The 14,197-nt window shown below is 45.6% G+C and overlaps 1 protein-coding gene across 2 annotated transcripts in view; it reads left to right on the top strand.

The window, feature by feature from the left end:
• The first annotated feature begins 5,395 nt into the window (after positions 1-5,395).
• The window catches only part of LOC135824856 (spastin-like), a 28,254-nt gene continuing 19,452 nt past the window's right edge, over positions 5,396-14,197 (top strand). For both annotated transcript variants that reach the window (XM_065337590.1, XM_065337583.1), the window contains exons 1-3: positions 5,396-5,679; positions 9,776-9,859; positions 10,412-10,489. In XM_065337590.1, the coding sequence (XP_065193662.1) occupies positions 5,553-5,679; positions 9,776-9,859; positions 10,412-10,489 (289 nt within the window). In that variant the 5' untranslated portion in view covers positions 5,396-5,552. The remainder of the gene's footprint in view (positions 5,680-9,775; positions 9,860-10,411; positions 10,490-14,197) is intronic.

Genomic DNA, 14,197 nt, shown 5'->3' with positions numbered 1-14,197 from the left:
GTTTGGGACTGGCTGCCTTTTGATTTTTTTTTAAGGTGCAGCATACCAGTGTCGGTCTGAGATAGCTGGGCAATGGCAGCAAGAGCAGGGGGTTCTGTGCTCTTGATCTAACTTCAAGCGGGCAACATAAATTCGAAGACCCCCAGTAATAGTTATGGTTATGTACATGACATTGTACTTTGCTTGGCACTGTCCAAATAATTCTTATGCATCACTATTGTTACTGCTAGCTGTTATCTCCAGACGGCACAGGAACTCTTCTCTTTAGGGTTGTAAAGCGTGTCACGTGGTGATCCATGTGTGCAGTCATGTACTCCATTGGGCACATGCACAGAGTGCGCTTCAACATGCGGCCTGTGAAATGTTGACCCGTGACTACTGAGTAGATCAACTGGTGACCCTGCAAGGCCGGCCGAGTGCCTGTGCTTCACTGAGTCGACCACTCTTCACTATGCGGCATCAATAGCTTGTTTGTGTGTTGTCAAACATGTGCTGCTGCTGCTGATGATGATGATGATGCCACCGTCTTGTTTCTGTTCACTTTCTAGTGGCATGGTAGAATGATAGTCGACTTGCATACCGTTTGTTATCCCTCCATTTGTTTTGTAACTTGGCAAGTTTTCCTCCTCTGCAGGGCTAGCGCCAGGCTTGTCGGAACTTTCACTTCGCAGAACTCGCTGGTCAACCAAAACAACAGTTTGGTAGTAAGGAGCACAATATTAGCTGAGTATGCCTCAATAATAACTACATAATACTTATCGCTCGCAACTTTCCCAAATGCCTGTGCAGTCATGTATGGGATGCCATGCAACTTCCAATCGCACTACCGTACCTAACTAGTTTCCCATCAAATGATCATGCATGATATTGGCGTGGCAGTACATGATGTAGAAAGTAGAAAGGCAGTGGACCATTGTCGGCAGGGCTATGATGCTACCTGTATTATAATCATCAAAAGACAACATTGCTTATACACCGGCATGGCATGGTATCCTGCCAAGAGTACATTACCAAAACGGTTAGCGGCATATTTCCTCTGATAATCAACCCGGCAGCTCGGTGGATGCCAACCCTACTCGGTTTGGTCTCTGACGTTGTGTTCTAAGTTAATTTCTCACATGGTCTAATATTTGCAGAGCATGGTCTTAACCCAACACTCAGTCTGTTTTTGAAACTCAGAGTAGTAGTGTCACGATAAGGCGCCCCAGTGCCCCCCCCCCAGTGCCCCCCCCCCCCCCCCCTCCTGTCACTGGACAACTACTTCATTGCTGGCCCGGAGTAGTCACGCGGCCACCGGATTACGCCATGGTCCCACGACTATCGCTATACAGTCTGTATCGGCTATAGTGTACCCTTTTGTTTTCAGTGTTTTCATCACTATATCCGATGCATCACTACAAGCGACAGCACGTGCACATGTCGTGACATACATGTACCCCGTGCACACATGAGGTGCTCTACTACGTCCACAATAAAGTCATGGTCATGGTGTATATCGTGATAATCGCATGAAAATGGTACTATAATGCACAATGTACCAGTGCCAGTGGAAATGTCACACCTTTCAGGTGCACATGCACACCCACACACCTGCTTGTTTGGTACTGATATCACAGTCACTATAGCCGTTGTTTCATTGTTATTACCTCAGTGACGATGGCCAAGTGCCGAAACGTTGTAAAAATAACGGAACTGGTTCGGATGTGATGTGCAGCGCTGTGGGAATGGGTGTGTCCACCCGAATTCTTTTCACAGATGAAGCTGCAGGAAGCCTCAGCCCTTCTTCAAACATAGCCGTTGTTATTATTATTATTATTATTATTATTATTAGGGCTCAAACGGTCACGGTTTTACCCCTAACGGTTAACTGCTAAGCTAACGGTCGGTTTAACGGTTATAACCTATAAGCCAAAGCAATCCTGCAGACTCTTTTTAACCGTACATTTGACTATACTCATTCAAAAAATGTACTCTATTCAGTACAACGCACACATGTACATTCTCTTGCATGCTCATTCATACATACTCTCACACCAAGAGACCAGATATGACCAAGTTGACAGCCCAGAAATTGCGTGCGACAGCCTGCGAAAGTGCATACTTTGCAACGACCTGATACTTGACAAATTGACTGAAAAGTTACTGCGTAACCGTTATCTTTATCAATAACCGTTAATTCTTTGTAACCGGTCTGCAACCGGTTAATCGGACTAACCGTTTGAGCCCTAATTATTATAGTGTGAAATGCTCGTTCTGATTCTGGGATACAATCGTGATATCAGATAACTCAGTGTATCAAGGCTGCAACTGATTCAGTATTAATTATAAAACTTATAATGGCTACACCATACTGAGCTCACGGTGTTTGGAGCTTCGCTGGCCTCAAGCGAGGGTCTCTGTGCAATGTTATCGCATGAGCTGATTGTTTAGTAACTGGTCGTGTTAGTGGACAATAGTGTAACCGTTGTAGTTCCTTGGTCCTTTTTCTTTTCTATCAATGTCAGAAGCTTCATAATGATAATGATAATAGTGATAAAAGGTGTCAGCACCGACAAAATCCATATAGTCAAGTAAGCCAATTTGGTGATCGAACGTTTTCGTTCCCTTCTCATCATGGGTAAATACAGGGAATAATCTGGGAAAAATGTCAAATACAACAACTTAAAGAGCTGTGTAGCTCTATAAGTTGCTGTATTTGACAATTTTCCAGTATTCCCTGTATTTACCCATGATGAGAAGGGAACGAAAACCGTTCGGTTGCCAAATTGGCTTACTTTGTATTTGTATTTATATCATTTTCTCATGGCACATCATGATGACGGCCAGTAAAACTGAGACAAGGGTGAAAGCCAACCACAGCAGTAAAACAGCAGTAAAACATAAAAGAATACAAATAAAAGGCAAAGGAGGAGACAAACCAGCAGGACTTGACTGTGTGACTGGGATTGCGTCGGTGCTGACACATTTTCTTTCGAACATTTATACGCCTCCAATTTTTTCCCTATACAGTCAACTTCGCTAATAACGACTGCGGATATAACGACAATTCGCGAATAACGACAGCATTTCCATGCCCAGAGCAAAGTCCCTTCCAACTGTAATACATATAATGAGACTTCGGGTATAACGACACTTCGCGAATAAAGACACTTTTTTGATGGCCCGCCGGATGTCGTTATAAGCGAAGTTGACTGTACCGTATGGCCGCACCTTTAAAGCCATTGTGGTATATTCGATTATAAAGCCAGTCTCAGTTATAAAGCCATGGGCTTCATAAATGAAATGACATTTGAAGCATGTTTTGCAAAAATGAAGGAATAAGTACTATGCTAACAAACTTACAGCCCAGCAGGAAGGGCGAATAAGTAGATTTAGATTGAAATTTCTGTGTGGACTTTGACTTTTATGGCATGGCGTAGTGGGTGAGTCATTTTGCATCTAAAATAGCTAGGAAAGCAGCGGTGTTTCGATTATAAGGCCATGGCTTTAAAGGCGCTGACATACGGTAATAATAATAATTATTAGTTTTGGCTGAAAAAATGCATTTTGCATATTTGGTCTTGTCACATGATTCAACAGCATACAGGGTGACTATTTTCTTTATAATTTATACAGTGTATACTGATACATGTAATTCAGGACTGAACCGCCGTGATTCTCAGTGTTTAATACAGGACCCGCGCCGGAAGCAGCTTTTGATTGGCCCGGTAGTATTGTGGCCTTTCATACCAAGTTTGGGTATCGAAATGTTGGATACATAATATTTGCCTTTCACAGTACTACACACATGTTGGTGGCCAAAAAGTTGGTCCGGTAATAACCTGACCAACCATACCCGGCGGTTCCGGTGGGCCTGTAATATTACCGTATTTCCCCGATTATAAGTCACATCCCCATTTTCAGGTTTGAGCAATATTGTTCAAGTGCGATATATTCACTTCAGTAGTAAGTCCTGCTCGATTGTAAGCCGCACCCCCTTTTTTACCCTGAATTTTAGTGTAAAAAGGTGCGACTTATACAGTGTACAATCATGTAATTGGGGAAATACATGTACCGTAAAGTCGCGGATAAACTGAGCCGGGTTTGCATACAAGCACACGCGGATAGAAGCCTGAAAATCAAATGCATATAAGCCTGTCGCGCGTAGAAGCCTGGCTTCTATGCCGCAAGGGCGGATCGGGTAGGCCAAGAGTACCAGTAGTCAGTGGTAGATCTACGCTCGTACAAGCCTGGCAAAAAAATCAGTGGTGCATATAAGCATGGTTTGCATACACGCCCGGTTTGCATGAAGCAGAAAGCGGCTTTAAAATATGTGCTTATATAAGCCCGGCTTTTATCCGCGACTTTACGGTATGTGCTCTGGTTTCCCCAGCAGGCCCAGGGCCTAGGCCGGAGATCTTTCTCAAGTTCATTCGTTTTAGTCTACCAAGCTTACCTTCATGCTCACTTGCTCAAGTCCCTCATACATAGACCATGATAATCAAGAGTACTCTTGGTATTATTTATATCAGGGAGTAGTAAAATACCCACCACTACAGTCCATTTCAAAACTATAGACGCGTACCTAGGCAAAACCGTTATGCCAGCATCTATACCACATAAAATCTGTGATCACTTTGTGCATAATTTTTTCCAAATTGGGCGTCTGTTATCCAATCGTTTAGAAACTATATGAGAGTAATTGTGGAGCGGCCGGTCCTGAGCAATATTCCGAAAACTATTTTCAAAAAGTTCCAGCCAAATTTGAAATATTTCAAAAACTCTACGCGTCTGACTATAGTTTTGAAATGCACTGTAGCACTACTCCAGGACCATTGGCATTGCTGGCATGATTAGTTGATTACCATGATTACTAGGGAGGTTCCGGAGTAGATCTACGATTTTTCGTGCCAAAATCCGTGGGGGCTCTACGGATTTTTTATACGTCGTTTTCGAGTAGTGGAAAGTTCCGGGGTACGGAACTTATGTGTTTGCCGTCATTGCCTAGGTTACGATCGCAAACACGTCACATTCCCGCGCTATGCCTTTTTATTTTGAAAATTTGTACCGAAATCAAAATTTCCCGCGAAAAATCGATGTTTCTCGTATCAAATTTGTACGCGAAAAATCTTTCTGCACCTGATGACGCAAAATCTCCATACGAAACATGGTTCGTATGAAAGCCAGTCCACACGGATTCTCCGTGCCGAGAAATCGTATGGAGCACGCCTGGAAAAAATCCGTAGCGCCCATACGGATTTTGGCACGGAAAATCGTACCCCGGAACCTCTCTACTGTTCTGTCAGACTGTCAGTCTTGTCTTGATGGCACGTCGACGTCATGTCACGTCAGTCATAAGGACATTACGTCATACCATTCAAACTGAGTTGGACAGTTGCGTGGAGTTTCATCATTTGGCGTGATGGATTAATCGATTGGTGGACACGACTTTCAGGATACTTTTGAACAATTCAACGTCTCGTTTTCGTCGAGAACACCGAAGGTCCTTGTGTTAGTATCTTCTTTGTAGACATCATTCCGATCATAGGTCGATATTTGGACCTTCAGTGATCATGGCGTCTGTTGGTGAGCCACAACCTTCTTCTAATTCCAATTCTCCTACGTATGTGAAGCTGAAAGGACATCATAAATTAGCATTTTCTCTGCTGTCTCGTGCTCTCGAAATAGAGGAGAAAGGAGGTGAGAAACTTCAGGGTGGTACAATAATGCACATGTGTCCGAGAATGTTCCCGCGCTCGTGCTAGTTCTAGTATTAGCGACTTCGGTCCAAAATTTAAAAAAAAAATGGAATTATGGCCAACAAATTTAAACGACTGGATGGAGATCATACATTAAAAAAATTCATGGGAATGTCTTGTCCCATAGCGGAGCTATGAGACCATAAAGTTGGTATGCAATCGTCGGAGACCATGTATGCAATCGCCGCAGACATGTATGCAATTGTACGCAGAGCGATGGCACAAAAGCGGGTTTCTCCGACCTCATGACTATCATGCATACACAGTGAATGTATGCACGATATGTGGTGTTGTTGTTGGAGAGTGGCAGAGAAACCGTCGTAGATGTTGGACAGGATGTCACTTGTGTAATAGTGTTCTGCTTCAATGAAACGAGAGAGCTTGGAAGCTCAGGGCCCTATGCTATGCTTTTTTGCCTTGATGACCTAGACAAAAAAAAGCATAGGTATATTATAAATTCTTTAAAAAAATCCCTTTTTTTTAAGACATAACCTGGGATTCGAACCCGCACTATCGCGCGCCCTGCATGCATCCCCCGATACACTTCGCATACATACTAATTCTTCCAAGTTGCTTCACGTTATGATCTTGCATTTGAAAGCCCTATTTGATTATGCATTGTGGCCAGCCGTCTTTGATGGTACGGTACGGTACGGGATAGATACGGGACAGGTACGATCGAGGGTAATACGACACCATCTACCGCCTTGATGACGGCAAAAAAAGCATAGGGATGTTATAAATTTTTCAATTCTCCTATTTTTTCAGGCATATCCTGGGATTCGAGCCCGCACTATCGCCCTACATGCATTCCCCCATACACTTCGCATTCATACCCATTCTTCCAAGTTGCTTCACGTTATGATCTTGCGTTTGAAAGCCCTATTTGAATATTGCGGGCAGCTGTATGTGGCCAGCTGTGTTTGATGGTACGGTACGGTACGGACAGATACGGGATAGCGCCAGGCGTGACACAAACACACAAACACACAAATACCAAATTAAAGCTGTTGGACCCTGGCTAGCGCCAGACGTTACTGAAGTAACGTCTTCTGCATAGCTACGGGAATAATCAGCACTTGCTCGTGCACGTCCACCGCCTTGACATAAAGAACAGTAGCGGCCATGGATTTACAAGCCAAAATGTCTGCTCGCTCCGCCATGCCGCACCCCTCACATAGTGCACTTCAATGGTCGTTGGGCACAAACTTTTCGAACTTTTCAAACAGCTACGGAGCAGAACCTTACTGTGAACCTATGTGAACTAATTCGAGGATGCTGAACATGATGGTAACTCGGTCATTGACGGTCAAGGTAGCTGAGATGCTGAAAATTCGCTTTGAATACTAAAGCCTAGTTCACATTCGACGGGACGCGACGTAAGGATCGACGGGAAGCGACGGGACGGTCTGACGGCGTCCAATGTGAACACCAGGAACGGGAACGCAACCGTACTACCGTACAGATCGGGAAGCGACGGGAAGAGTTGGATCGATCCAACTTTTCATACCGTAGACGGGCGTAGACGGGGACGCAAGCGTACAAAACGGCTGCAATTCGAGTGTGAACAGGAGACGGCGTCGTGCGCCGACTACTCCCGATTCGTACTTGGATATTTTTAGCATTTTGAACACTGCGCTTCCCATGATAACTCACAGAATGGCTAGCATGCCTTTAGTTGAATTTTAGCAACATAAGATCTCATCTCACTTATTGTATTTAGGGATAGTTCAGAAGCATGACAGACGAACTATTCTATCATTTCCTGGGGCTATTATTTGAATGCCACAACGTTCAGGGCTAATTTTTTGATCTTCATGAAAAACTGGGATTGCGAACTTGATTCCGCTTCTTTCCAGGAGAAATAATTGATAAGAAGTCCCGAAAAACGAGAAATTAGGTCCGAAAGTCACCCAGTCACGGACCGTGCCTTATGACTCGCGCCGTTCGACATTGAACGTCGCAACGACTTCTGCATGTCGTGTCGTACGAATCGTACAGGATTTTACAGCTCACCCCAGCCCTCCCGGCAGGCCCTTACGTCCCGTACCGTCGGCGTTGCGTCGAATGTGAACTAGGCTTAAAAGTACGGGGCGATATATCAGAAAAGCAATGAACATGCAGCACACCGTTGGAAAGCTATTCATGTATGCTTGGCCATCATGCAAAAATCGAAGGTGCTGGGCACATGAATAACATGAAGGCAGGCGCAAAACTTCAAGAGAAAAATTGTGCCATGGACACCACTCCTCCAGCATACATCCGCACGACGACGGATTTCTGCCTCTTGGTCACGTGATTGAAGCCGCCACTATTATCTGGCATGTTATCACAACTGCTGCTGTTGTCAGTGCAATCGTGAACACAACGCCAAATCATCAGTCACCGGTACTTATATACTGTAGACCCTTTGGCAAAGGCTTTGCTCATATGGACAGTCCCCGACGTTGCCCTCGAGATGCCCTGAAAAATTTGAATAAGTGGAGAACGTACGGGGCTTGCTTTGCACGGAAAGTCAGACACAGATACGGAGTGGTTGCAAAAAGACCCGCATTGGCATGAGCTAATAATATCCAAGACTTGTGTGGAAGCAGAGGGGCACCCTGGGTGTCCTTCTTTAGCTGCAGCCAAAATGACAAGCGCCAGTGCTGCCCCAAAGGCCTGTGGTGTCAGCAATTCACTGTTTTCGTATACCCGTTGTGCACAAATTGTTCTCCGCATGGAGCGCCGTGGACTGCCCGTTTGCAAAGGTCTATCATGGTTATACAGTTATACTTTGATAGAACCTAACACTGGTTAAAAAACCAGTATTAGATAACAATTACAGTTATACCTGTACATGTTATGCAATAGAGTATCGGTTTTCTGAACCCTTCTGGGGGGGGGGCAGCAGGATATATTTTCGGATAGTGGATATGTCTACAAACCACGAACAGTGTGGTGATGGTAAGTGAAATACGAACCCCGGGGGTTTCGTGATGGGGGGGGGGGGGGCAGTAGTGTTTTGCTGACTCCCAGCGAGTACCAGGCATGCACCAGGCCTTCCGCTGACTCCTGAAGATCACTTTCGTAGCTTCCATTCTCAGGTCTTGCATACGCGACGTAGATCGTGGGTGTGCATGGGTATCGGTCAATAGCGATTATGCATGTGCTGCGTACAGCTCTGTATGCCTGTGTTAGGCGGAGTGTTAGGCGGAGTGTTAGGCGGAGTGTTAGGCGGAGTGTTAGGCGGAGTGTTAGGCGGAGTGTTAGGCGGAGTGTTAGGCGGAGTGTTAGGCGGAGTGTTAGGCGGAGTGTTAGGCGGAGTGTTAGGCGGAGTGTTAGGCGGAGTGTTAGGCGGAGTGTTAGGCGGAGTGTTAGGCGGAGTGTTAGGCGGAGTGTTCACACAGTGTACATGTACTTTAAAATAGACACGTGACCTACGCGTATGCTACATGCATGCCGACATCATGCTTGCCTTTAGGTTGATGTGGTCTTTGTGCTGTGTTGGTACAATGCAATGCTGATTCACCTGTGATTCTTATGAATTTCTGGCGGAGGACTTCCCAGTAGACAGAAGAATACAGCCACTTCCTTTTTGCAGAACACTCCATGATGCTAAAAATCAGACTGCTCGATGGGTATCAGACTATCAGCCATGCTACATCACCTAGCCTATTACCACCGTGGATCATGGCGTCAATTGCACAAAGAGTTCGATAGGTAGAAACCTACTTGAAAGCAAACAGTCTTCCCGTTGAGTTCTTCCTTGCCACTCTCTCTCTCTCTCTCTCTCTCTCTCTCTCTCTCTCTCTCTCTCTCTCTCTCTCTCTCTCTCTCTCTCTCTCTCTCTCTCTCTCTCTCTCTCTCTCTCTCTCTCTCTCTCTCTCTCTCCTTCTCTCTCCTTCTCTTGGTTTTATCTACTGTCATAAAGAGCTTCCAGGAAACCAATGGCGTGCTTGGTCGGTGTGCACATATTAGCTTGTCAGAACTTTTATTGTCTTGTCCCTCGTTCTCTTGTCCCGCGTTCTCTTGTCCCTCGTGCCATGTGTTGTCAGGAGAGCGACAAGACGCCATTCCACTCTACGAAGCTGGTATTGCAGAGCTCGAGAAAGGCTTGGAATTGGAATTGACGGAATTCGGTAAGGGCGACATGAACACACAGTTAGCCGGCGAACTAGTTTTATGTTCAGTGTTATTACGACGCTAAGTACTGAATGCAGTTTTAGTTTTTGGCGATGATTTTCATTAGACATGGCCTCTGCATGCATGGATTGGCTTGCTCTGTGTCTGCTTTCCTCTGTGACTGTTTGCAATGCCTGTGCATGCTTTCCACTACGACTGTTTGCAAAACATGCGCGCGTGCATGCATGGCCTCTTTGCTGCATGACGAAACTGAGAAAAGTGGAAATATGCTGGGTACAGCCATGCGTCAACTACTAGCTGTACATGACATTGTTATTGGCATAGTATGGTGTGCGGGGAAGCCAGGTGCTGAGCTTCACTTGGCGCCACTGTCTTTTACACAAAATTCAAAAACTCCGTCGCTATGGATCAGCTATGCTCTTGCTGCCGGGGTTGTGCTCCTACTTGTACTTCAGTTTCATTGTGTTTGTTTCTCACTTGATTTCCTTGCAAGACAGGTTCTACTTGTGAATGTTTGATTGCTGTGTTGTGATTGCTGTGTTGTGTAGATGCTCCCAAAGCGCATTCACTGCAGGCACATATGGTGCAGAACCTGACGAGTATGCGGGACAGAGTGGCAGAGTTAGGTATGTACTTCAGTAAGTGTAATGTGATTCACCCTTACTATGTCAGGGTTCTAGCCAGGTAAAAATAGTAGGGGGGGGGGGGGGGGGCGGAAACAGTCTTGCCATGCCAAATGCAACATTCGGGGGCGAACCCCCGACTTCACGCCACACAAAATGTGCCGTTGTGAACCCTCTAGTCTAATAGTGACTAGAGACTGCGTTTTCGTTGAATGGCATGAAAAGACACAAAAATCAACAAATGAGTAGGGGGCGCTCAATCAGAGTGTGTGTGTGTGGGGGGGGGGGGGGGGGGGGGTGCTGTGCCCCCTACCACACCCCCCCCCCCCCCCCCATTTGGCAAGAACCCTGCTATGTACTATGTTGGTGGCAGTTCAGGTTGCCATTGCAATCTCTGTACTATAGGAAAATCCTCATTCTTCGACGCAAGGCTGGCAGTTTCCTGGCCTTAGCTATCCGAGAAACCGCACAGTGAATCCATGCTTTGAGGCGGCCTGGATCACTGGAGAGAAGCCAATCACCTTGCGAGAGCAGTAGCGATTACGTGTGCAGTTCCTCATCGTAGAGAGAGTAACGTTAGAACATGCACAAATGTAAGCTCCATGGCATCCTTCACGCCTCGCTTCAGCTCCTTCTCTGCCATGATCAAGTTGCTACAGACCTTGCAAGCTGATTGCATACACCACTGCCACAGGTTATGTCTGACAGCTAGCTACAATAACAATATCCTCTTCATGAATGTTCAAGAATATTCTCGGGTCAAAATCAACTCTCCACTGTCTACAATACAGCATGATCGCATGTGCGTGGACAGGATCCGACTGTGATGCAGCTCTCCTGGAAGAAAGCAAAGTTCTTCTCTCTCCAATGCCATCGCTCGTCAGTGTCAGTCCAGAAAAAATTAATTTCAATTTCTGAAGCTGCAAATTCAACGCATTCCAGTCTGCCTCAACCAAGACTACTACAGGGTATGTGATTTGACAAGGTTTATCAGTAGGACTTGGAAAAGTCACAGTAACAGTCTGCAAGATTACTAGCCATTACAACAAGTATCAAAACATCAAAACAAACATCGTGTAGATCCACAATTTCAGATTCAACCATCGATCTACGAAATAATTACAGACTCACTTTCCCGCCAGCTGGACATGCATGCTCTCACCAGGCCGAGAGTCGTTGAATGCCGGTACTTGACGACTCCCTGGCTCTCACTTGTCAGCCAGCTCACACGTCTGGTTGTGCACGCGCAGACGTCCAGCACACACGCGTGTCGAAATGTGTGTTTTGCCGGGAAAGTCGGTAAAAATTAAGTGAGGGTCCCTTTAGTCCTTCGCCAAAGTTTGCCCAGCACCGTGTCAACTGAATCACGGTTTGCCAGTGTTATCTTGGTCACACGCGTGCAAATGTTTGCACGTCGTGTGAATGGCCTATAAGACAAATTCCCCAAAAAAACAGAGGTACTATATTGTAGGTGGGGGTTCGAACCCCACTTTTGACGACCTTTTTTCCCGCCGTGATCGAAGTTTGTGGGTTCGAATCGCAAACTCTCCGTCTTCGTGCCAAAAATATTTCCAAATGGCAGGAAATACTTTATCCATATACTGTTAGGGTGCATGTACATGTAGCGACCTTTATTCAATCCAAGGTGTTTCATACCATCTATAGGGCTTTATCCATATACAGGTGGAATCCTGATAATTCGAACCTCAAAATGCCAGGAAAAAACTTCTAATTATCCGGACATTCTAATTATCCAAACATGAACCAACAACACAATATGTATGTCAAAATTCTCTCATGAAAACGCAGAGTTGCGCTATGGACCTTAGACACAGATTTCACGGATACAGGTCGTCCCTCGTTAATACATAATCTCTTTTTGCCATGCCAAATGCAACATTCGGGGGCGAACCCCCGACTTCACGCCACACAAAATGTGCCGTTGTGAACCCTCTAGTCTAATAGTGACTAGAGACTGCGTTTTCGTTGAATGGCATGAAAAGACACAAAAATCAACAAATGAGTAGGGGGCGCTCAATCAGAGTGTGTGTGTGTGGGGGGGGGGGGGGGGGGGGTGCTGTGCCCCCTACCACACCCCCCCCCCCCCCCCCATTTGGCAAGAACCCTGCTATGTACTATGTTGGTGGCAGTTCAGGTTGCCATTGCAATCTCTGTACTATAGGAAAATCCTCATTCTTCGACGCAAGGCTGGCAGTTTCCTGGCCTTAGCTATCCGAGAAACCGCACAGTGAATCCATGCTTTGAGGCGGCCTGGATCACTGGAGAGAAGCCAATCACCTTGCGAGAGCAGTAGCGATTACGTGTGCAGTTCCTCATCGTAGAGAGAGTAACGTTAGAACATGCACAAATGTAAGCTCCATGGCATCCTTCACGCCTCGCTTCAGCTCCTTCTCTGCCATGATCAAGTTGCTACAGACCTTGCAAGCTGATTGCATACACCACTGCCACAGGTTATGTCTGACAGCTAGCTACAATAACAATATCCTCTTCATGAATGTTCAAGAATATTCTCGGGTCAAAATCAACTCTCCACTGTCTACAATACAGCATGATCGCATGTGCGTGGACAGGATCCGACTGTGATGCAGCTCTCCTGGAAGAAAGCAAAGTTCTTCTCTCTCCAATGCCATCGCTCGTCAGTGTCAGTCCAGAAAAAATTAATTTCAATTTCTGAAGCTGCAAATTCAACGCATTCCAGTCTGCCTCAACCAAGACTACTACAGGGTATGTGATTTGACAAGGTTTATCAGTAGGACTTGGAAAAGTCACAGTAACAGTCTGCAAGATTACTAGCCATTACAACAAGTATCAAAACATCAAAACAAACATCGTGTAGATCCACAATTTCAGATTCAACCATCGATCTACGAAATAATTACAGACTCACTTTCCCGCCAGCTGGACATGCATGCTCTCACCAGGCCGAGAGTCGTTGAATGCCGGTACTTGACGACTCCCTGGCTCTCACTTGTCAGCCAGCTCACACGTCTGGTTGTGCACGCGCAGACGTCCAGCACACACGCGTGTCGAAATGTGTGTTTTGCCGGGAAAGTCGGTAAAAATTAAGTGAGGGTCCCTTTAGTCCTTCGCCAAAGTTTGCCCAGCACCGTGTCAACTGAATCACGGTTTGCCAGTGTTGTCTTGGTCACATGCGTGCAAATGTTTGCACGTCGTGTGAATGGCCTATAAGACAAATTCCCCAAAAAAAACAGAGGTACTATATTGTAGGTGGGGGTTCGAACCCCACTTTTGACGACCTTTTTTCCCGCCGTGATCGAAGTTTGTGGGTTCGAATCGCAAACTCTCCGTCTTCGTGCCAAAAATATTTCCAAATGGCAGGAAATACTTTATCCATATACTGTTAGGGTGCATGTACATGTAGCGACCTTTATTCAATCCAAGGTGTTTCATACCATCTATAGGGCTTTATCCATATACAGGTGGAATCCTGATAATTCGAACCTCAAAATGCCAGGAAAAAACTTCTAATTATCCGGACATTCTAATTATCCAAACATGAACCAACAACACAATATGTATGTCAAAATTCTCTCATGAAAACGCAGAGTTGCGCTATGGACCTTAGACACAGATTTCACGGATACAGGTCGTCCCTCGTTAATACATAATCTCTGGGACTTGACAAATGTTATGTATTAACGGGGTTTATGTACTAAACGAAAGTGTACA

This window comes from Sycon ciliatum, chromosome 1 (genome assembly GCF_964019385.1).
Source record: "Sycon ciliatum chromosome 1, ocSycCili1.1, whole genome shotgun sequence".
In the NCBI taxonomy this organism is placed as follows: Eukaryota; Metazoa; Porifera; class Calcarea; order Leucosolenida; family Sycettidae; genus Sycon; species Sycon ciliatum.
This window is presented reverse-complemented; position numbering and strand designations above follow the sequence as displayed.